At 36.6% G+C, this 16451-nt stretch overlaps 1 protein-coding gene across 1 annotated transcript; it reads right to left on the bottom strand.

Moving 5' to 3' along the window:
• Nucleotides 1-9634: 9634 nt before the first annotated feature.
• On the bottom strand, nucleotides 9635-11592 carry LOC110823044 (putative pectate lyase 5). The gene is made up of 4 exons (XM_022053311.2): nucleotides 11433-11592; nucleotides 10558-11298; nucleotides 10323-10461; nucleotides 9635-10237 (listed from the first exon to the last, which is right to left on the bottom strand). The coding sequence occupies exons 1-4, from the start codon at nucleotides 11546-11548 to the stop codon at nucleotides 10016-10018; spliced, it is 1218 nt and encodes a 405-aa protein (XP_021909003.1). The 5' UTR covers nucleotides 11549-11592; the 3' UTR covers nucleotides 9635-10015.
• Nucleotides 11593-16451: the final 4859 nt, after the last annotated feature.

Genomic DNA, 16451 nt, shown 5'->3' with positions numbered 1-16451 from the left:
AATAAAAAATTGTGTGTTTTGTGAAAAAATATAAAAATCCTAAAAATATTACAGGTCACTAATGAAGCTGGAACCGGTTAGTTCACATTTGTTTTGATTCCCTTTTTATTTTCCTATACTGCCTAAATTGTTTACTATTATACTGTACATGTTTACATTGATAGTTTTTATAGTCTTCTCGATTATTTGGGTTATTTGATCCTTTCTTGCATGATTTATCTAGTTATCTGATTATCTGGTTATTGGTTATGATAAATTAAATCGTTTGCTTAAGTGTTGTTTAAATTGATCAGTGAATATGACATGAAATGTTGGTATGCTTTGGTGGCTGTGTGGAGAATCTAAACAAAAAAAAGCTTACTGGGCATCCTGAGAAAAGGTGGACGACCCAGTATATAAGAAACTCTACCGTAGACATTACCTCAGTCGGACAGGATTGAGAAGTCCCATATTGTAAGGATTTTGGGAGATTTGATTCACCCTCTTACCGGATGAGGTATTGAGGCAATGATGTTTCTAGTGCCTAATACCAGACAGGTATGGAGACAGTCGGATTAATTATCAATTTTTGATACTAGATCCACGAGTGAAGGGGATATCCTTATGGACCCCAAGGGTCCTAGTAAGTAGGTCAAAAAAAGGAAGAATTGTGATTCTATGAATGGAATTAAAATGTCATTTAGTTATTTATCTTCATAGGTCGATTTTGAAAAAATCGTGACAGTAAGTATCGAATAAAAAATTTTAAAGTTAAATGTATTTACTTAAAGTAAGGGCTCAATTAGTTATTTTTTTATTTTTACCAATTTTCGATTTTTCGTATCTATGATTAGTGTGATATTCTTATTGGGTTAGTGTAGCTTACCATTTTATTAACATTTTAGATATAGAAGACCAAGATCTAGATCTCAATCAGCAAAAAGATAGTGAGCAGTTTACCTCCCAGACTACTTTTAAGTGTTAGTGAATGTAGTCCTAGAATGCTTATTTATTCGTTTTTTCTTTAATTACCGTTTATCTTTTAGAATGGACATTCCCGTAGCCCTATTGAGAAATCTAAATTATTGTATAAGGAATGTAAACACTAACTTTATTATTCACTTCCGCATTTAAATTATGAATTCATTTCCATTTAAGTTTCGAGCTTTTACAACTGATATCAAAGTCGCGTTCCTCAGAATCATTCCTTGCACAAAGGCTTAAAAACACTAAATGCAAACTATCGTTCAACTCTTCCTTATGAAATACAGGTAAAATGATATGAGGAGATGAAGACCCCTACTAAATCGAGCAGCCCGAGATGGTTTGTTTTAAGATCATGTTAACCGACTCTTTGAGATGCTGAAAAGACCTATCTCTGTCCAGCAGGCCCGAGAGGAAAGGAGGGAGTTGCTTGATCCTCCCCCACTACCACAATTTGTGCCACCCTTGTAGTGGGAAGATTCGTAGCTACCCCGATACAACCTTGCTCCTTCACTGTATCATCTGGTACTGCCACAATATAATTCAGTGCCTTCACTATATCATCCGGCATTGCCACATGGCTACCTAGTCCCTCTACAGCACAATCCAATCCTTTTTCCATGGGATTCAGTTCCACCCATGATATATTCAAGCTACATTGAAAGGTACAAAAGATTAAACTCATCTAACTTTGTAGGGGTATCCTCTTTCGAAAGGCCGAGTATTGGTTAGTTGAGACAAAGAAGGTCTTCGGGACTCTTGGGGTGGTTCCTGAATAGAAGGTCATACTTACCACCTACATGCTTGTGGGAGAGGTAGGTCGCTGGTGGCAGCTCAAATCGGCCACCCTACCCATTCTAGTCACTTGAAAATTTTTCTTGATGGCCTTCAATACAGAGTATCTTCCAGAGCACCTCTGACATTTGAAGGAAATGGAGTTTGCACACCTAGTCCAGAGCGATATGACTATGTTGGAGTATACCTGAAGGTTCCTAAAGTTGGGCCGGTATTCCCCTTATAACATGATGGATGAAGACAGGAAGGCAAAGAAGTTCGAGTGGGGTCTCCGTCCTGAGATCAAACGACAATTGTACGTATTTGAGCTCAGTACCTACTCAAGCGTTCTAACCAAGGCACAACTAGTAGAGAGGAACCTTCACATCTTTCCTTTAGCAGTGGAGAATTCCAAATCTTCGGTCTCACACTATAGACTAGCACCCATTGCACTGGTTCAACAGAACAAGAAGCCTAGGCTGGTGACTCAGATTCATTCTTAGGTTTTGGTAATAGGACGCGGTATGACTTACCAGCATTGTCGCAAGGATCATAGGAATCGATCCTACTATCGTCTCAAAAATACCTATCGTATATGTAGAAGTGTCAATACTACGCGCAAGAGTGCCCACAAAATCAGAACCAGACCAGACCTCCTATCTAGAGCAGAGCTTACAACCTCACTCAGCAGGATGCTGAAGGCAACCCGACGTGATACAGGGTCTGTATATTATCTGTAATTACATTACACATGTTTTGATTGATACTGGTGCTTCACATTCATTTATCTCACACGCATTTACACCAAACTTAAATGGATTACCTGAAAGACTTGATTCTGTGTTGTTTGTGTCTACTCTTGGGAGTATGACACTATTAGAGAAGGTTATATACAAAGCTTGTATCATAGACATAGCCGATAAAAAATTGATTGTGAACCTAATAGAGATTGACACAGAAAATTTTGATGTAATTTTAGGAATGAATTGGTTAGCGGCGTATCACGCTACCATAAATTGTTTCCACAAGAAACTTGTATTCAACCATCCTAATAAAGAGTCATTTATAAATTAATAAAAATTTTAAATATTATTCCCTCATGGCAATTTCCTTATTACATAGTGCTTTAACGTAGTTGTCTTGTCTACATCAAGTAAACCTAAAAAAAATTGTATTCAAAAGATCCTGACAGTCAGAAATTTTTTGGATGTGTTTCCTGATGAACTACCCGAACTACCAATGGGTAGAAAAGTTGAGTTCACTATAGATCTTCAGCTTGACACCAAATTTATATAGATTGCCCCTTATCGCATGAGTCATGTTGAGATGGAAGAGTTGAAGAAACAAATTAATGAATTATAGAATAATGGGTTCATCTGACATAGTGTGTCTCTTTAGGGTACTTGAGTCACATTTGCAATAAAAAGGGATGGGACGTTAAAATTATGTATTAATTACAGGGGATTAAAGAAGGTCACAATCAAGAACAAGTACCTCCCTAGGATTGATGACCTTTTTGACCAGTTACAAGGTGCTTAGGTCTTTTCCAAAATAAACTTGCGTTCAGATCATCAGGTAAAGATCAAGGCAAAGAACATTCTCAAGACAACCTTCAAAACCCGGTATGGACACTACAAGTTTCTGGCTGTGCCATTTAGACTAACCAACACACCAACCATTTTTATGGAATTGATGAATAGAGTTTTTAGGTAATTTCTGAATTAGTTCGTCATTGTGTTTATCGATAATATCCTACTCTATTCAAAGAGTATAGAGGAACACGCTCACTACCTGACTCAGGTTTTGTAGGTTCTTATAGAGAAAAAGTTGTATACAAAATTGAGTAAGTATGAGTTCTACCTCGAGCAGATTACCTTCTTATGACACATTATATCAAGGGAAAGATTATAAGTAAACTCTGAAAAAGTTGAGACAGTACTTAGTTGAGAGAAATTGACCACGGTTAAGGAGATTCGTAACTTTCTGAGAATGACAGGTTATTACTGTAAGTCTGTGAAAAGATTTTCTAGTTTTCCCGCTCCTTTGGCCCAATTCACGAAGAGAAATGTTAAGTTTGAATGGAATGAGAATTGCGAAAAGAGGTTTACAGAACTCAAAAAGCAGTTAACTACCATGTTGGCTTTATCGAGTGGGATAGGTACATATATAATGTATAGTGATATCTTTTACTTGGGGTTGGGTTGTGTTCTGATGCAGCATGAGAATGTCATAGTCTATGGATCTAGGTAGTTGAAGAGTCATGAGAAGAATTACCCCACCCACAACTTGGAACTTGCCGCCATTATCCACACCTTGAAGACCTAGCGCCACTACTTATATGGGGAGATTTTTGAAATTTATACTGATCATAAGAGCTTAAAGCATATATTCACTCAAAAGGATCTCAACATGCATCAGATGCATTGGATAGAGCTCCTCAAGGACTACAATTACAATATTTTGTATCATCCGGACAAAGACAATGTGGTAGCTGATGTAGTCAGCGAAAAAAGTGCATGTACGTTGGTTCACTTAATAGTTTCTGAATGCATGGCAATAGGGGCTGCACAACAGATATGAATTAAGGACTTGAAGAGAGTTGCATGCTTGAGCCACCTAACTGTCCAACATGAATTGATTTAGAGAATTAAGGAAGCCTAATCCACCGATTCCACCTTAGCAGCTCTCAATAAGGATGCAGAACAGAGAGTAAATCTAAAATTCCGAGTCTCTGTCAATGGGTTGCTCAGATTTCAGGACAAGATGTGTGTTTCAGGTGATAGTGAACTGAAAAGGGACATCATGACAGAGGCTCATAGCTCAAAGTTCATCATGCATTCTGGAAGTACTAAAATGTATCAAAGTATGCGAACCTGGTTTTGGTGGAGCATGATGAAAAGAGAGATAACAACTTTGTTTTTAAGTATCTGGTATGTCAACAGGTTAAGGCAGAGCATCAACGCCTAGGTAGGCTACTTCAACCATTACTGATCCCAGAGTGGAAATGGGGACATATCACAATGGATGTCATGATAGGGTTGCCTAAGACACGCTCAGACATGATGTTATCTAAGTAATTGTCAACCAACTCACCAAGTGTTCTCACTTCTTGGCTATCAACATGACCGACCTCTTGGACAAGTTTGCAAGAATATATATCCAGGAGATCGTCAAGTTACATGGGGTTCTAGTGATAGTGATATCCGACAGAGACCCTAGGTTTACTTTTCAATTTTTATCTAGTTTTTAGAAAACCATGGGGACGAAACTGTGTCTTAGTACCGCATTCTACCCTCAAACGATGGACAATCAGAGAGAACGATTCATACCCTAGAGGATATGCTCCGAACTTGTATTCTAGACTTCATGGGTCGTTGGGATGATCACTTACCTTTGATAGAGTTCGCTTACAATAATAGCTATCAAGCAAGTATCGATATAGCCTCGTATGAGGCATTATATGGTCGACCCTGTAAGTCACCGATCAGTTAAGAAAAGGTGGGCGATAGAAAATTGTTTGCCTCAGATCTTGTAGAGGAGACTACAACTAAGATAGTTAAAATCAGAAAAAATATCCAAACAGCTCAAAGCAAGCAGAAGAGTTATGCGGACACTCGGATGAGGGATTTGAAATTTGAGAAAGGCGATCGAGTATTTCTTAAGGTCACTCATTTCAAAGAAATCAGCAGGTTTGGTAAGAGAAAAAATTTAAATACCTGGTTCATTGGGCTATTCGAGATCTTAGACAAGATTAGTGCGACCGCCTACAGACTGACACTACCTCCAAAGCTGTTCAGAGTTCATAATGTGTTTCACATGTCCATGCTACGCAAGTACAAACCAAACCCCTGACATATCCTGTTCCACGAGCCCCTTTCACTTTAGGATGATCTATCTTATGAGAAGGTGCTGGTAGGCATTATAGACCGAAAGGATAGAGTACTTCACAATTGAGAAATTCTCCTCGTCAAGGTCCTATGGTAAAATGATACACAGAAAGAGACCACTTAGAAATTGGACTCAAGCTTCAAAGCTCAGTACCCCCAGCTATTCGACTGAGTGAGAGAGTGACCATTTGAGGAAATAAATTTTCTTAAGGTGGGAGAGTTGTAATACCCGGGCTCAAAAATCAGCCTGGGATAATTTTTTTATTAATTTATTTATAAAATAATTATTTAATTTATTATATTTTAATTTTATTGAAGTTTTCAGAAAAAATGAATTATGGACGAAATTAAAAATAATTTTAGGAAAAATGGGTGAAATTTTGAGTTCGGAAGATGTTTTTAAAAGAAAAATTAAAAACAGGGGGTTAAAATATAAATAGAAAAAATTTGGCCACGTGAAACAGCCCAATCAGCAGCCACGGCGAACTAGGGTGAGTCGTGTGGTAAAAAAATGCTGACGTCGGTGCCACATGGTAGGCCAACGGGCAATCCACTTGCCCAGCGATCTGATGACCCAGATGCATTATTCTTTTAGGCTTGATTGGACAATTGAGATTAAATGCAATTAACGGATGAGATTCGGCCACGCCATCAGCCTAAATGAAAAACAATCGAACGATTCTCATCGCTCAGTGTCAACATAAACGAACGGCACGGATCAAAGAGGAGAAGAGTATTTAGACTCCTCTTCATAGAGAAACCCAAACCCTAACCCCCAGCCCCCACCAGAGAAGAAGAATAAGACGTCGGAGAAGAAGGTCGACCGCCGCTACATTAGAGCCACCACCGACCGCCAAAAAATCGTAGGCAAAGTCCAACGGAGTTGCCGCATCCAGAGATTCCTCCCGCCGGTATGTTCATTTTTTTGGTTTTTCTGGCCAACTAAAGCTTCATAACGTGTTTTTTCACAGGGATGTGTGTAAAAACCGGTCAAAACTAATCAAAATTGGCCAATTCGAGATGAACCACTGCTGTGGGTGGCAGCTGGCGCTTAAGCACGATGGCACTGCCATGTCGAAACCTTAAAATTGGTCGAAAAGGGTTTTAACACCGATTTTAGATTTTTTTGTATTTTTAGATACGTGACAAGTATTTTTAGTTCCTGTAGAAAAAAATTCAGAAAATTCGAGACTTGTTAGGAGGCATAGTAGAAAGTTTGATATTTTAAAATATCAATCCTAGTAATGATCCCTCATCATATTCTCAGTTACAATAAATTGAGGATTAATAATTGATAATTGTTGTTTTGTAAAAAATTAGAAAAACTTTAAAAATATTACAGGTAGTTAGTGGAGTCGGAACCGATTAGTTCACATTTATCTTAATTCTCTGTTTGTTTTTCTATACTGTCTAAATTGTTTACTATTATACTGTGCATGTTTACATTGATAGTTTTTATAGTCTTCTCGATTATCTGAGTTATTTAGTCCCTTCCTACATGATTTATTTGGTTATTTGATTATCTAGTTATTAGTTATGATAAATTAAATCACTTGCTTAAATGTCATTTAAATTGAAAAGTAAATATGACATTAAACATTAGTATGCTTTGGTGGCTGTGTGGAGAATCTAAATAAAAAAAGCTTATTGGGCATCCTAGGAAAGGGTAGATAGACCCGGTACATAAGAAACACTACCGTGGATATTACCTCAGTCGGACAGGGCTGAGAAGTCAATACCGTAAAGGTTTTGGGAAATTTGATTCATTCTCATACTGGATGGGATATCGAAGCGATGGTGTTTTTGGCATCCATTACCGGACGGGGTACGGGAACGGCTAGGTTAATTGTCAATTCTTGATACTAGCTTCACGAGTGAAGGGATATCCTTATATACCCCTAGGGATCCCAGTAAATAAGTAAAAAAAAAGGAAGAATTGTGATCCTATGAATGAAATTAAAATGTCATTTAGTTATTTGTCTTCATAGGTCGATTTTGAAAAAACCGTAACGGTAAGTATGGAATAAAAAGTTTTAAACTTAAATGTATTTACTTAAAATAAGTACCTCATTAGTTATTTTCTGATTTTTAACAACTTTTGATTTTTCGTATTTGCGATTAGTATGATATTCTTACTAAACTAATGTAGTTCACATTTTTATTAACATTTCAGATCAAGAAGACCAATATCCAGATCCCAGTCAGCAAGTGGGTTATGAGTAGTTCACCTCTCAAACTCTCTTTAAATGCTGGTGAAAGTTGTCCTAAAATGTTTATTTATTTGTTTTTTTTAATTACCATTTTTCTTTTATAAGGAACATTCTTGTTAACCAAATATGAGGATTGTCCCAAATGTTAGACCATAAGAGAAGATACTCTCCAAATTCTTCATAATTACATTTCAGTAAAATAACTTTTGAGGGATTTGATTGATATAAGATACTTTTTTCTATTGATTGATGGTTCAAAGAGAATTTAAAAGCTAATATCATTATTCATGGCAAAATGAGTTAAAAATATTTTTGTAATCTTTTTAATTATGGTTTAACTCCTTTAAAAGAAAAGAAATATGATCACCTTTGTTGATACTGAAAGCATTACCTCCCCAAGAATGCAAATACCATTTATATTCTATTGGCGTATCAATCGAGTTATAATTTTGCCTATCCATTCTCTATCAGGCCATTACTAGTTGTTCCTCTAGATGGGTTTGAAGGCCGACCCTATGGGTGGGATAAGATCACCATGAAAGGCTATGCTAAGAAAGACTTAAGGCAAGTTATGGCAAGAGGTTTGATTAGGGAGGTAAATGATAAATGGATGGAAGGCTTTATGTACAACATCGACATCCACATAACAATTCAGATAGAGCTACATAGGATTATCGAAGGACTCAAGCTTGCTTTAGAGAATGGAAGAAGCTTGTCATTGTAGTTGATCTTTTATACCTCGAGTAGATTATTTGTCATCATGAAAGGAACATCTCCATCTGTATGGATTTAATTAAACACGACCTGAGATTACTATTGAATAATGATTAAGAGATTCATATTTTGCATATTCATCAATAAACCAATAGTTGTCTTGTCCACTTGGCTTGTTGAGCTCATGACATGCTATAGTCAATACCGGATTGGACCATTCCCATGAGAGTCTACGTGTCCATCTTTATTTAGATTGTTGGGATACTGCTTGAGGTTGGTTAACTATTTAGCCTTATTTGTTTTTTTTTTGTTATGTTTTCTTTTTATAGAAAAAATAATAATAAAAAATTTGGTACAAATTCTAATCTTTTATTTAATTCTTATTAGAAAAATATTAATTAGATTTGATCTCGTTAAATAAATTATTGATTTATATATTAAATCGATTAATCTCAAACACGTCATAATTTTTTTACGAGTATGAGGACAAATTTCATTTGATCTCAGAAAAAATTGAAAATTTGCTAATATTTTATTTTAAGCACCGACTTATTTAATATAAAAACATATTGATTTTTATTAGAAATCTACCAATTGAAGAAAAATTTTATTATTGTTTTTCTTTTAAATGGCAACAATTTAAGTACGCTACAAACGGAACCAATGTAAAAACATTTATTTCCAAACCGTTTTTGTCAAAGGATATATAATGTAGTTGTACTCAGTGGTAACCAATGACCATTAGAGACAGTCACCAGTCTCTCAAAGCAAAAGCAAAAAGCAGCATGTGATATGCTTCCCTGCTTTTTCTGTTTTCAATTTTAAAGTCTAATCCTCTTCGAAATTCGCCAAAAATCTCTTCTGGGTCCTACTTCACTTCCCTTTTATTTTCCCTCCTATGCTCTGTTTTTGCATTGGTGAAAGATAAATCTTTCCGTTTTACGAGTAAACTGTATATACACACACATACCCACATAATAATATTGTATATACATACATTATGATGGTTGTTCAAATTTCATAATCATTTGAATTGGTTCAAGAAACACCACTTCATAACTTGTAATTGATTCTTGGCAAGATAAATTAACACAGAGAGTAAGATACTTCATTCATTTTCATATAATAAATAGAGTGTATATATATATATATAGCAACACATCTGCACTTGCTTCCTCTAAGACCATGAAGAAGAGGAATTTCCGACATGGTTCTGAGAGTAACAGGCCGAGGTTGTAAATGTTGAAAGTTTACGAGAGGAGAAAACAAGAGGGAAATTACCAAGAAGAAAAAGCCAAAGCATATATGATAAGACTTTCTCTTTTTCTTTTTCTTGGTCTTTTTCTTTCATCTTCCCCAAACTGTCTCTCCTCTTTTTCTCTAACTAACTGCAGTTCAAATCACTTGCAACAAATTAAATTAATTTCTCTCTTTTCTTTTCTGCATTTTTCTCCAAGTGGGTCACAATCAGCAACGCGAACCCTTTTTGCAACTGAGTGCACCTGCGCTCGTGGTTATCGCACCAACCAGAGACGATGGTCTCGCACCCAGGCTCGATGCCTTGGCATAGCTCGACGAAGCCCCTGCACCTGACGGAGTGAAAAACGCACCGTTCATCATCAAATCTCCCTCCGATCTCCAGTTCCAGTTCTTCCATTCGCTCTCTGGAGCATCTTCATGCTTCGTCACCTGCCTCATTTTATACATTAATTAAAATCACTTCACAACATTATACAACCAGGATTCAAAGGGATTTTCCTTGCTGAGTGCTTACCTCTTTGCTGAATCTGTCATTTGGTGCAAGAAACCTGTTGCCTTGACTGTTAATGGTTGGGTTCGCACTGCCTCCAATGGCGTACATTTCCCAATGCGTGTAGTCATTGTTCACCACGTGGAAATACCCATGTCTACACCTGTAAACCCACATGGAAGAAAGTTCAGTCAACATTTTGAAAAGGATCCCCACGTCATATCCATATATACATATAAGAATTTTATTAAGCTACTACCTTGGCATTCTTTGGACAAGACCTTCTCCGAAGTGATTGAAGGCTATAGTGACCTGCATGTTCTTGTCCTGCGTGTAAGAGTCACTGTGTCCTAGCAACATCACTTTGTCATGGTGGGTCATATAGTTGTTGGATATGGTGATGAAATTAGAGCCGTGGATGGCATCTATCAGCCCATCATGGCAGTTTGACAAAGAGTTATGGTCAACCCAGATGTGACTACCACCAAAGATGGAAACACCATCACCGTCCGATATCGTTCTCCACCCATAATGATGTGGGCTGTCCCTCACGTAAGTATTCCCTCCTTGCTTACAATCATGAATGTTGAGTCCATGTATAATTATATTAGTAACATATTGTATAGTAATGCATGGACCACCGGCGATATGAACACTAACACCTCGACCGTCAATTGTCTTAAACGAGTTCATGATCAACTCTTCCTTAAGATTGATCGTCATGTCTCTTTGAAAAATGATCCAGAGAGGCTCGTCTTGGATCACAGCGTACCTAAGAGTTCCTGGTTTTGGGTTCACCACGTCATCATCACCGGGATCTGTCACCACGTAGATCTTCCCATCTCGTCCACCAATGGCGTTTTTCCCGAACCCAATGGCGCAATCAGCTAGCCGCTGACGGTTCTTCTCCCAGTTCGCGTCGCACCGCCAGCAATCGTCGATTGGGTTTCCGGTCCCGCAAGAGAGGTAACCCAAGTTCCTCCTCGACTCGTTGATGCTCCTGTAGATACGTAGACACAGGTGAATACAATAAAAACGTGACACGTTTTTCACATTACATTATATAATATAAAGAAGCTACTAGCCATTATTAATTGGAGTGGAGCCGGGCGGGGAAGGCAAACTTGAATTTACCTGTGTACTTGTTGTACTACGAGTTCTGGGTCCTGAACAGGGGAGTTGCAGGAAATTAGGGTTGGGATTAGGAGACAGGTGAGGAAGAAGAAGAGGGAAAGTGAAGAGATTGCCATTTTCTTCTCTCTGTGTGGGGTTTAGTTTTAGTACGGGAGAAAATGGAGGGAAGAGAAAGGTATATAAAGGAATTAAAGCCGGGGTAACTGGCGTGATTAATTAAACTATGAAAGTGGGTCCCACTCACCTCCACCTATCATTCTCTGTATATTTTAATATTAATTTTGAATTATAATGAAAAAAAAATATATAGAAAAATAACCCGTATCTTAAAAATTAATAAAATATTTCATTTGAGATTTTTCCAATGATGTTATATTAAAAAAAAAAAAAAAAAAAAAGAAGCTGGTGGGTCCCAAATGCCTGGTAATTTCTGATGTCACGGGAATCGTGATTACCATTGGGTAGTTTTGGCCGTTAACCATGGCTCGCATCGGAATAAAGTTATCAACTTATCCAAACGGTCAAAAAGGAACCAACATATAAAAATATTTTTTTATCATCAAAAGAATAAAAAATTCATAACATTATGATCCTCATGGAGGTGGTGATGATGAACACACCTTGCCTGCCTGCGTCTATTTAGATGAAAACCATAAAAATAAATATGTTCGAAAATGACTTTTAAATATTAATAAATTATAAAATTGTTAGTTTTCTCGTTATTTTACCAAGATTTTGGATTCTTTAGTTAAACTAATTACATTTCATATGGTCCATGCACTTATTATAATATAAATATATGTGTGTATAACGTGAAATCAGGAAAAAGGAAGGAAGGAACAATATAAAGTACCGACATTGACAAATCTCATATTTTTCTCAATTAAGCATGTCTTTTGTATCATTATTTCTCCCATGCTACAATTTTAATCAACCTTTGTCATTTTTTCTTTGGGTAGATTTCATGAGAGGATTAATTGGTCAAGGTAGATCCATATAGAGGTTTACTTTGCCTCTTTAAAACCAAAAATTTCGAGGACAATGACACCTATTATATTATATAATAGAAAATAGAGTGAAAAATACGTAAAATTTGTTGTTTTTCATTGGACTTTTTGTGCTCCTAATTCGTAAACTTTTTTTTTTTTTTTCAATTAGATTCTACAATCTCCCCTTGAAATTTTAATTTGAAATTACATTGACCAATCCAAAACATTACTAAATACCCTTTATTTGTGTGAGTTTGAAATAAGTTGGGATTATTTAATTCATGCTTTATCTGTGCTTATTGATATGATAACTTAGTGAGCATGAACATGAGGTCAATATCGTGATATTTTATTATTTTTTAATAATATTTTAAAAATAATTATTAATAAAATTACCCAAAAATTATTTGATGAGAAATTTTATATATAAACAATATATTGTATGGTTGTTATAAATCATTGGGATCCTTTAAATTAAAATTCAGATTTGGATAAGGCAGCAAAAGCATGTCACATTTGTTATGCTCCACTAGCTTGGAGGACAACAAGGCCCTTCAATTTTAGTTCATACGAATATTAATTTTTTTTTAATTTTTAATTTTTCATAAATAAAATAAAATATAATAAAATAATATAATGAGAATTTGTGGTGACACCAGCACGTGCTTTTGGCAAAGAAATCAAACTGCACTGCGCATGTGGGCCCACATTATTTAATTTAATTTAATTTTTTGTTTATTATAGTGAAATAACAGAATCAAATCCGTAAAACTCGGCGTAAATTATAACAAAAAATTTTCACCATGCTGACATGGCAAAATCCTGAGTGTAGAATCCTGATAATTTGATGACGTGGACAATCCACATGGATTGTTATTAAATTAAAAAGGAAAAGAGAGACAAAGGCAACGTGCAGGTCTTTGTTAAGCAGTTAAGGTTGCAAATCAAATAAAAAAGCAGAGGCATGATAGTTGGTTTCCTGTTTTATTTTATTTTAATTTTTAATTTATTTTTATAAAAAACTGATAAGTACGTGGCAACGTCTCTCCTCCACTTGCTACGTGGTACCCGAGTGGTCCTGCCACGTGGCAATCTATTCTCAGCCAATACTTTTGCTCATCTGCACATGCACTCATCTCTGTCATTTCACATCAATTTGTAAATAAATCCTCATAATTACCTGCTTAATTAATGCGTTTAATATCCTTTTTTTTTTTTTTTTTTTTCATATTATTCATTATTCTCATATATATATGTATATATATGTACACTACACTCTTAAACACTAGCCTAGTCTAGTTTTTAGGTATTAAATTTTTTCCCATGCCACCGACAGCATAATTTGAATTTTAAGATTGGAAAAAAAAAAAGAACAAAAATATATTTACATATTTATTATCCACAGCGACTTTTTTTCCATATACATATATATATATATATATATTTGTCTCGATAATTAAAGTCTCCTTCACATTTTAGTAGTTAAAAATAATAACAATAATAAACTTACATGGGGTTCACGGGTATAAAAGTCGTATAATTACACCTACTAGCACAGCTCATTCTTCTCAACATCCCACTCCATCTTCAATTCATATGCATCGGCATATGAATTCCTATATGAGTTGGAGTATACGGGCATCCACCCAACAACCCACATATACATATTACCTTTATATGTATAAACGTGTTCAAATATATCCATATAAAGGTACTTATTTTATTAACCATCTCTTCGGGTGATAGATGCCTAGAAAACACACGAAGAAAACACAAGAAAAATTGCAAACGAAAGTTTCTATTTTTGGAATAGAAAAATTATAATTTTCTTGTTAATTAATACTTGTCTCATCCATAATCTGATGGGACTTTAAATAGGAAGATAAACAATAACTTCTTCCTATTATCCAGGGAGCACAATGGCAAGTAGCAACTAAATAATCTCAAAAAATTAAAAGATAAGATAATGTTGGAAATAAATTAAAAAACAGAGGATAAGTTGATGTTGAATAGTTGACAGGGTCTTGAAGAAGTTATGCTTGCTTCGACGATACCAGAATCAAAGATACTTAGGATTCTTGATTGGGATCCTTGCTGATCTTCTGGTTGTATCATTGCCTCCATCTTTTGCAGAAGCCTTGTCCTTCAGGTTCAAGTGGCCAAATTTATATGTTAGTTTGCTGCTATTTTCCTTGGTAACTTTTTCTGGGGCAAATTCTTCCATTGGACAAGACTTTCTTCAACAAATTTTGCTCCCTTTTTGATCCATCGGGTTTCCAAAATGGTTTGGGGTTGCAGTAGTAGGTCCCCATCTTCAGATATTTTAGGCAGATTTTCAGTAGAGGAAATTGCTTCACCAATATGTTTTTTTAACATGGAGACGTGGAAAACGGGATGGATACACGACCTTTGTGGAAGTAGAAGCTTGTAAGCAATGGGGCCAATACGACAGAGGATCTGATAACGCCCATAGTATCGACATGCGAGCTTCTGGAAGGCTCTCTTGAAAATCGTTTGCTACCGATATGGTTGGAGCCTGAGAAAGACCCAATCACCCTCCTGAAATTCGACTTCACATCGATGGGCATTGACAATGGCTTGCATGCAATTGTTGGCTACTTGTAAATTACTTCGAAGTTGTTTGAGGAGGGCATCTCGATTACAAAGCTATTGGTCAACTTCATTGACAAGGGTTAAGCCGTCTTGGTAACGGGGAATGGGTGGCAGCAGTCTCTCATATAAGGCCTGAAAAGGCATCATCTATATAGAGGAGTGGTAGGTTGTGTTGTACCAAAATTCAGCCCAAGGAAGGAGATAACTCCATTTGTGTGGTTGTTGGTGGCTTAAGCACTGTAGATATTATTTCACACTGCGGTTCACAACTTCTGACTGTCTATCTATTTGTGGATGGTAGGAGGAGCTCATTCGGAGTTGGGTGCCAGACAACTTAAAAAACTCTTGCCAGAAGCAGTTAGTAAAGATCGGATCCCTGTCACTAATTATGGAATGAGGCATACTATGTAATTTTACCACATTGTCCACAAATTTTTCTGCCATGATCTTAGCGGTGTAAGGGTGAACCAAAGCGATAAAGTGCGCACTCTTGCTAAGACGATCAACCACAACCAAGATAGTATACTTTCCGTTTGAGATAGGCAGTCCTTCAATAAAATTCATAGAAATATCATCCCATATTTGGCAAGGGATTGGAAACAGTTGAAGAAGGTCGGCTGGTGAGAGTGTCTCGGCTTTGACTCGTTGGCAGGTGTCACATGCTGCTACATAATCTTTAATATCTCGGTACATGGCTGGCTAATAAAATTATTGGGTCAATCTTTTGTAAGTTCATTGGAAACCTGAGTGGCCACCTGTCATGACTACTTGACAATGCCTAATGCTTGACTCGTGTAAGTTATAAGTTGCCCATGCTGAGTGAGGACGACCCCAATGCTGCAGCCCGAAGCATCAGTTTCTATGATAAATGGCTCTTCAAAATTTGGGAGTGCCAAGGTAGGATTTGTGGTCATAGTAACCTTGAGGTTTTGAAAAGCTGATTCTACTTCCTCGGACCACCCAAATTGTCCCTTTTTTAGAAAATTAGTCAAGGGCCGAGCAAGAATTCTGTACTGCTGAACAAACTTTCGGTAATAGTGAAGATACTGGCGAAAGATGTTGTTCATGATTGCTTGAAAGGTGGAAGGAGCATTACAAAGCCCAAATGGCATGACAAGATATTCATAATGACCGTTATGAGTGCGAAAGGCCGGCTTGTTAATATCTGATGGATGTACTCTTACTTGGTGGTAACCTGCAGTGAGATCGAATTTAGTAAAGAAAGCAGCTCCACGGAGTTCATCCAGCATGTCATCAACTGTAGGGATGGAAAACCGGTCTTTGATGGTGACTGAATTGAGGACCCGGTAATTTGTACAAAACCTCCAAGTTCCATCTTTTTTGCGCACTAATAGCACCAGTGAGGAGAACGGACTAGTGTTTGGCCGAATCAGCCCTGAATGAAGCATTGTATTCA

Source organism: Carica papaya, chromosome 9 (genome assembly GCF_054855325.1).
Source record: "Carica papaya isolate Zhongbai chromosome 9, ASM5485532v1, whole genome shotgun sequence".
Classification (NCBI taxonomy): domain Eukaryota; kingdom Viridiplantae; phylum Streptophyta; class Magnoliopsida; order Brassicales; family Caricaceae; genus Carica; species Carica papaya.
This window is presented reverse-complemented; position numbering and strand designations above follow the sequence as displayed.